The sequence below is a fragment of the Vicia villosa genome, linkage group LG4, assembly GCF_029867415.1.
Source record: "Vicia villosa cultivar HV-30 ecotype Madison, WI linkage group LG4, Vvil1.0, whole genome shotgun sequence".
NCBI lineage: Eukaryota > Viridiplantae > Streptophyta > Magnoliopsida > Fabales > Fabaceae > Vicia > Vicia villosa.
The window spans coordinates 186,639,175-186,647,954 of NC_081183.1; the positions used below are offsets into that span (position 1 = coordinate 186,639,175).

Sequence of the window (8,780 nt, forward strand, 5' to 3'; positions counted from 1 at the left end):
CAGACTCTTCTAAGTCTCGATTTAGACCGGCCTTTTCCTTTTTTCGCCAAAGCTTTTGAATCTTTGACACGCAATGGTTCAATCCAATGACGATGGTTCTTTGATTTCTTGTAATATCCCATATTTGCATTGTTGTCAGTTGCTATCAGTTGGGACAAACTAAGTTCCTAAGTGCCTTATTCGTTGTCAGTTGTTGTCAGTCGAGGTCAATAAAGTAATTAGTGGACTCCGATGAGTTTAATTCTTACTCTGTAAGGTTGTCCTTTATGAAATTGTAAAAGAAGAAATATTTTGGTAACATTATTAATTAATCAATTGCCTTCTAGAAGATAAAAATATCCTTCAAGATGTTTTCTTCCTTTCCTTTTCTTACCAACCACTTATTTATTCTTTGTTTTAGTAAGAGACTAAAAGAAGGAAAAAAGAGAAAGTTAGTAAGGGGAGAGAGAGAGAGAGAGAGAGAGAGAGAGAGAGAGAGAGAGAGAGAGAGAGAGAGAGAGAGAGAGAGAGAGAGAAGAGGAAAAAGCTTTGAGCAAGTCAAACCAACTATTTCATCACCATCTTATCTCAAATCCTTATTCATCTTTATCTTCAAGGTGGATTTTAGATAGTTTAGCTTTTGGAGGAAGAAATTTCATGGATTGGGAAACTTAAGGATTATATGTTTTACTAAAATCATAGAAAATTGTTGATGATACATGTTTTTGCTTATTGTCACATGCTTACTTAAGACGATTCATGTTGATTCTGTTGGAGCATAACAAGATGAAGATGGAAGAAGAGAGAGAAAATTGTAACCAACTTTTCTCAATTGAAAACGGATACAACTAATGATTCTACATGTTTGTATCGTCAAAAAGCAAAAATGAGATATTTACTAAACCCATACTGGGCCAAACTAATCAAACCCAAAAAAAAAATTAACAACAAATACTCTGAATGTGTAATTACACTTCAACACCATCCCTTAATTCATATTCAGAGCTTAAATCAAACTTCAAAGTCCCCATAATACTGAGTACCCAAAGGCCAGTAACCGGTTACCCTGACTCACGAAACACATCCCCCTGTTTTTTGTATGGGTAATCGGTTACCCTGCTTTCAGTAACCGATTACGGGCTCCCAGAAAGCAATCTTTCTCCCTTTTCACTGCAGTAATCGGTTACCCTGCCCCCAGTAACCGGTTACTGCGTACCTGCAACCCCAAATTCTGCAGAAAACAGCATTCTACACATTCTAAACTCACTCAAATCATACCAGTACGAACTTAAGGAAATAGAATGCACATACAACACGAAATACACATCATAATACACCAATTACACATCAATTGAAGCCATGACAACACAAACATAATAGATTCAAACAAAAAGATCAATTATCATACAATTTGACTCAATCCCGAAATCTATCATATGACTCAATCGACCCGAATTCTACATCTATTCAGTACTATCAACCCCTAACCCGATAATAGATGCTAATCAGATAAATCTCCCCTTACCTTAGCCAAATTCTTGAATTGGTCTTCTCCTCTTTGGTTCTCCTTCACGTTCTTCAGCTCTCCCTCTTTCAGCTTCTCTTTTTCATGTTCTCACTTCCTTCCTCTTCTTTTCCTTATTTTATGAAAACATAAAATAAGAAATGGGCTCCTTCACAATTACACCCCACATTACTAATTCCACCATATGGCCCAACAACTTAACATTTTATATTTTTCCACATAATTCGATAAAATGCTAATTTCCAATAATTAATTTAAAACTTAATTAAATTAATTAAATAAGAATTTTCGGGATGTTACAATCTTCAAATTCTAAACCATCTACAAAAGTTACCTCAGGTGTTAACACTACACCAGAGTTGGATTGGGATTCACTCCAATCCTATGCTTCTGACTTCTTCAAAATGACGTCTCTGCTGACTTCAGCTTCAGAGTCATCTTCTGATTCTGACTCATCTTCAGAATCAGACTCGACTTCAAATTCAAAGTCACCTTCTTACTCTGACTCATATTCAAAGTCTCCTTCAGAATCAGAAAATTTCAATCACACAGGTTCCTCATCAGATTCATAATCCATCAATAACACAGGTTCATCATCAGAAACCCCTCTGGCTATGTTTGCTTCTTCTGACTTCCTTTCCTTATTTGACCAACAGTCCTTAGCAAAGTGGCCAAACCTATTATAACAGTAACACTGAACCATTCTATTGTCAAGATTCTCCTTTCCATTCTTATGTTTCTTCTCATCAGAGTAGGATGCTTCTGACTTATGAGAACCACCATGTCTTTTCTTGGCTTTTGACCAAGACTTCTTCTGGTCCTTCTTGACAAAAGAAGCTTTCAGAGCCTGCTATACCTCTCTTTCATAGGTTTTCTTAGTTAGACGCAACTTTTGTGCTTCTGGAGTGCTTTGCAGCGCTTCAATTTTCATAGTGCTCAGATCCTTATAATGTTCAATAAGTACAACAATGTAATCAAACTGAGGAGTAAGTGGTCTCATTACCTTCTCAATAATCACTTGTTCTGAGAGCGTTTCTCCACAAGCTTTCATCTCATTAGTGATTAGAATCACTCTGGAGATGTACTCAGGTACCTTCTCATTGTTCTTCATGTTGAGATTTGTTGATGTTTTTATTGGCTGATTGACATCTATGTTTGGCTAAAATATAATAGCAGCAAAATGTAATACAATGTATAAGTATTGCAAATATAAAAGAACAAAACAGGTACAAGCAAGATGTTATATGGAATGTCATGACATCAACGCATGACATCGCACCTGCAGAACTGGAATGAAGATTCAGTCTAATACTCAACAGATACAGAATATTCTATGGAATATTATGTAATCCTATGTGGCGCATATTTAAAGGTCAATAGAATCAAGTCAGAATATTGAAGAATCAAAAACAGAACCTGATGGCGAACACCAATGGGATAAATGTCACCGTATGTAATGTTCCAGCTGAAGAATCTATATGGATCTTCAGCAACAACAACAGTAGTAGTGATGATGGAAAACAGATAAACACAAGTAGCAACTATTAACAACGCCGAGTTTTTCACCGCCATTATAGAGACAGAGAGAGTGAGGGAATGAATGAAGTCAAATTTAAGGGGAACTTGGTGGACTTTATAACATTTAAATTAACCGTAATTCTAGATTTACGCGTTAATGTGTAAATCCAATCTTTTTTAAAATACATATAATACCAATTTCACTATATTTTCTAGGTTTATAATAACGTAATACATTTTTTAAACATTTTGACACTCACGTATTAAAGTTTTTTATATATAAAAAAATATTTTAAACTATCCTAATTTCTAATTTAATTTTCATTCTATTTATGCTTTATCACAGACAACACATACACAAAAGAGAATGAGGTATCTATTACTCTTTCATATGGATAACAACACAAGAACTTAGAATCCCAAGCACTTATAATATATTCCCTAGCCATTAGAACTCATTAATCAACATTATATTAATGAAGAATGACAGTAAACACTAAATATAGTAATGCCTCAAATTCATTGAGTTTCATGGCATGTGGCAACTTCTCATGTACTCTGTAAGACCCTTCCCAGTCGTAGAGATTTGAGAAGAGTTGAGATGAGATCTGATTAAGTACGATTTGTTGGCTATATGTATAATTATCTTGCTCATTGAAAAATGACGAAGATTCGTTCTTTTGGAATGAGCATTGGATGAAGTTTTTTTTTTTAGGTTCCATCACCTATATTAGTTGTCAACTGATAAAAATATTAATGTAGCAGAGATAGGAATATTAAGGTAAAGGTTGAGGGTCGAGGGTGGAGATGAAGGAAGAGACTTTTTGTATGGGAGAAGGAACATACGAGGAGGTCATTTCTATATAATGTTTTTTTGTAGGTTATTTATCTGTTTGTTTTTGTGGACCTCTAATCATTGCATTGGCTACTCTGGGAGGAAAGGACATCATATTCTGACTTATGGAGTTCAAATTTATCTAAGGCCAACTTAGGAGTTCTTATGAAACAATATTAAGCCACTTAAAGTCTCTTTATTTGTTTGAAAAAGGATCAACAATGTGATCCCAATAAAAGACAATTTGGTGAGACAAAGCATGACTTCTCCAATCTCATATGAGTGTACATGTGATTGTGAGAAAGGTGAAAATATTTGACATTTATTTTCAGATGTGAATTTTATGACAAAATTTGTACTTTAACTTTTTTTAGGGTGTGTTTGAAAGTTGATTTTTGGAAGGGAGATTTTAAAAAATTGTGTCTATATTTTGAAATGTATTTGATATTTTTAAGAAATTTTAAGAATAATATAATTTTATATCCTAATGTAGTAGTAGTATATTATTTTTTAAAATTTTTTAAAATATCACATACATTTCAAAATAAAAACACAATTATTCAAAATCTTCCTCTCCTAAAAACCAACTTTCATTCGGAAGGATTCTAGTTGAGAATTCTTTGCCTTCTTCTAAATATCATCGTCATACATATCTTGTAATTCTAATTTTGACAAGAAAGGTTGTTAGTGTTTTTAAATCATTTAATTGAAAAACATTAAAATAATTTATAAAAGAAAAAGTCAATGCATTTTTGTCATTTAAAAAGAAAATTAATCATGGCGGTAGGCTTAAAAATTTGAGGGGTTTCTTCCCCAAAAGTTTCTAGCACATTAACCTTGCATTAATAAAGCATATTCTGCTTATCAAAAAAACAATTAAGCATATTCTATCATGAATTTTTGAGGTCTCGTGTTGTTTTTGTTCGTAGTCTGACTATGTGATTCTCTCGTTTGAGTTTTCCTAAATCCATCTTTTGCTTGAGTTAATTCTCCTTTTTTTATTAACATATATATTTAACTTTTTATATAAATACAAAGCATATAAATGAATTTTGCATTATTTATGATTGTTACGGCGATAAAACTCCAAATGCTCGTGTGACTGGTATTCTGGTGACGAGTCACGACAAACAAACAGAAGAAACTATATTATGGACTAGAGCGAATGGCTTTTTCGCATTTCACAATTACAAGCGAGGATAAATCAGTAACTTAACCTTCTGAACACAATTATTTTGCTTAAGACCGGTTCTCCACCAAACGGAATTCCTCAAAAACAAACGCAAATAAATGATGAATGTTTTCATTTTCATCTCAACCGCATGATTATCCACAATCTCACTGCAAAAAAATCAGCGTTACCTGCGTTCTAGTAGTATAATCCAAACGCGGTTTTCTTGGAAGATTATCCAAAACGCAGTTTCTACTCAAAGAAAAATCCAAACGCGGTCTGCACGGTCATCTATCACCATTTCCGGCTCCAACAAAACACCGTTATCCCTCCGTTTTCATTCCCCGTTAAATACAACGAGGTGTCGCTCTCTAATTTGATCACATAACGGCGCCGTCAAATTCCCCGTTTTGAGATTCCCCGTCACTATTAACGGAGACTGGACCACACTACCACCACCAACAGTCCCACACCACTACGAAAAAGCAAATATCCAATCCTAACCGTTGAATCCCTTTCGTCATTATCATCGTCGTCTCCTCACTACACGCGCGTAACAACACTCTCTATCACGCGCCATTTTTTCCACCTTTCTCTCTCTTACATTAACAAAACCAGAAAAAACTCAGAAAACTCCAACACCTGAAAAGTGAGAGAGTGAGAGAAGAGTGTAGAATTAGAATTAGAAGAATTACAGTTTCAGAAGAACGTACTTGCATAGTTTCATCAATGGTGATGGCTCAGGTAGGTGTCAGAACACGAGCTCGAGCCGCATTAGCCATGGAAGCCACAAGCTCACTTCCACCAACTGCAAAGAGAAGAAAGATCAACAACAGAGCCGAAAATCGTAAATTCTCAACCGTCAAACCGAAGACGGTTACGGTTAGGCCGGTACCGGAGACGGAGAAAAATTCCTCCGATGAAGATTCTCCGGCATCGTGTTGTTCAAGCAATGGATCCGTTGGACTCGATGAAGAAAGGATCAAATCGTTAGATCTGGAGGTTAGAGAAACTGAATTTGAAATCTGAAACTGAATTTCTACTATATGAAGAACTGAACTGAACAATTTAATGCGATTTATTATACAGTTTTTATTGAACCTGCGTTTTGTTACTTACTCTTAATAAATTTTACTACAACGACTTTAATTTGGTTCATGATGATTCATTTTCACTGAATTTAATGTAACGCATTGAACGTTTCTATTAATTCACAGGTGGAGAGCGCGCAAGGTGAAACGTCGACGTGCAATTGCGATGAAGAAATTGAGAGGTTGTTGAATGGAGCGGGTTTATTTATTCATTCATCTACTTGATTTTGAATTTTGAAATTGTTCAAGTTAGTTACAGTTTTCGTTTTTCAAATTCTTCAACTGTTTTAAATTTTTTAATTTAATTCATATATTTCTAACAGCCAATTTTTTTTCCGTTCAAAATTGTAGTATAACTAACTGATTCTCTCTCTCTTCTCTCGTGCGTGTGTTGTGTGTATATAACTAACTATAAGCGTTCGCAATTTCGCATTCTATTTCATAATTCTGAAACAGAATATTTTGGTGAGTGTAGGAGAGAGATGAGTCGTTCAAGCGAGTTTCGAGGAAATTCTCATGAGCTTGAGTCAATGGAGACCAATTCTCACCGTCCGATTTCATCTGCAAAAAATACGCCAACGGATTTCGAGCTTGAAGAATTTTTCGCTGCTGCTGAGAAAGACATTCAGAAAAAGTTTCAACAAAAGTAAGTTAAACCAAAATCACCAGAAATTTCTTCTCTCAATGTGCTTTATGTTTTAAAGTTTGAATTTCAGATCAAATTAAAATAACATATTATGTACGTATTTACAGGTATAATTATGATATTCTGAAGGACGTTCCAATGGAAGGACGCTACGAGTGGGTTCAGTTAAAGCCATGAACGTTAACGTAACGTAACGCTGTGAATCTGTTCGAATTTGCCACTTTGCTGACATTTTTCTTATTTTTTTTAGTTTAGGTATTCGAATTTGAAGTTAATTTATGTTTAATGTGAGCTTCAAGACTCTTTCATTTTAGTGTATAGATTTAATATTCGGGGTGTGGTTAATTTATTTAAGCTAGTTTTGTTTGATTCTTTGGAATGGCTTTTACAGAGAAGCAGCTTAGAGAGCAAGCTTGTGCAGAATTTCTGTAAATTCACTCAATGAAGAACAAACAAATTCTCTTGTTTTCTTTTTTAACTAACCCCTCCCTTAAATTCCGTGTCCGTTTCTTTATTTTAACTTTGCCGTTAAAAAGGTACAACAAAGTCAGTGACTGTATGATTGCTCTCTTTCTTTCTTTTTCCTTTTTTAATTTCTGAGACTTAAAGTTCTTTCCACTATTATAAAAAAATTGCAAAAAGTGAAACTATGAGATTGATTTATCAATGTATAGTGAAAATGGAGAAATGAAGGATCTGGGAAGAAAGAGTGGTGATGGTTTTTGTTTGATTGTTGGGATCGGCAGGGACACAGTGAATAACGTGTAAGTTACTGGCACGTGTTTGAGAGGGTGTGGAAAAGTTCCCATGTGAGAAGAGTCTTCCAATCTTGGAACCAAATCCATTCTACTTTCACAAAGTACAACAAATTTGGTATAGTAGTGAAAAAAAGGAATATTTGTTATTGTTATTGTTATTTCAGCATATAATTCTTTCACTCTTTTATCCAATTTATTTAGGCTCTGTTTGGTTCTCATTATTTATTCATAAATTCACCCCTTTAATTTGCTTAATTTAATTGGTTCTTTTGCATATTGTTCTTCATTTGGCCGTAGTTTTGATTTTTACAATTTTTTTAATTGATTTTGTACTAGTAATAGCTTAGTAGGAACGTGATTGTCACGTTGTACTAGCTACGCGGCATAATAAGGCAATGGTTTATTGGAGTAGCACATGGTGTTAGGATTAAAGATTCCCTGTAGTGTGTGGAATTCATGATGTTGATTGTGGGTTGTGGATCATAGAGTGAGAAAAACGTCTCAATACTTTTTCACCAAGCAAAGCAGTTTTTCCCGAACCACACTGCTACTTTCCGTTATGCAATATAATCATTGCATATTTCGAATCACAATTGTATGATTCTGTTAAGATATCATATCTTCATTGCGCCAGGAAGATCTTCATTCTTGCAAACTTTTTCAAATTTTCCTATTTTACCCCTAGTAAAACAATTGCCACTTTCTACAATTCTACTCATCCTTAAAAAAAGAAAAATGAAACATAGTTTTGAACTCGTCTTTAATTAGAAGGCAAAAATCAGTGGGTATAGTATACTCTTAATAATATATAGATAAGATTTGAACATTGGGTTGTGTGACATTATTAATCTTTATGTTAGGTCACACAAACAATTGCCCGTGCGTGTCTTTCAGAAAACACATTTTTGAATAGTGATGCCAATTGTCACTAACTAGGAATAGGTAAGACAATAAAACATGAGAAAGCTAATTCAAATTAATGCAAAATAGTTTTATCTTCTAATCATCATGTAGGGGCCCCCTCGGATATTCTTTATATATGACACACACACCTCACGACAAGTTTATGATACAGAATGTAATTCACAGATGTAATAGTATTGCATATTTGCATTGTATATCCACACAAAAATTCAACAACTCTTATTGTCGTTCCCTTCAAGTCAGTGTTAACATGATAATCAAATTAATAATTTTTGTAACCTTAATTAGAGTACTATGTACCCAAAAAATCCAAAAATTAGTACTATAATTTTC

The 8,780-nt window shown here is 34.2% G+C and overlaps 1 protein-coding gene across 1 annotated transcript; it reads left to right on the plus strand.

Annotated features, from left to right (window-relative positions):
- The first annotated feature begins 5,100 nt into the window (after nt 1-5,100).
- LOC131596384 (cyclin-dependent kinase inhibitor 7-like) lies at nt 5,101-7,260 on the plus strand. Its single transcript, XM_058869018.1, has 4 exons — nt 5,101-6,030; nt 6,246-6,301; nt 6,595-6,765; nt 6,873-7,260. The coding sequence occupies exons 1-4, from the start codon at nt 5,758-5,760 to the stop codon at nt 6,940-6,942; spliced, it is 570 nt and encodes a 189-aa protein (XP_058725001.1). The 5' UTR covers nt 5,101-5,757; the 3' UTR covers nt 6,943-7,260.
- The last annotated feature ends 1,520 nt before the right edge of the window (nt 7,261-8,780 follow it).

Bases quoted from the DNA above. Each gene is read 5' to 3' on its own strand.
- LOC131596384 (XM_058869018.1), top strand. From the start codon at position 5,758: ATGGTGATGGCTCAGGTAGGTGTCAGAACACGAGCTCGAGCCGCATTA. The intron at 6,031-6,245 runs GTTAGAGAAACT...ATTAATTCACAG, and splicing joins TCAAATCGTTAGATCTGGAG to GTGGAGAGCGCGCAAGGTGA. The intron at 6,766-6,872 runs GTAAGTTAAACC...ACGTATTTACAG, and splicing joins CAGAAAAAGTTTCAACAAAA to GTATAATTATGATATTCTGA.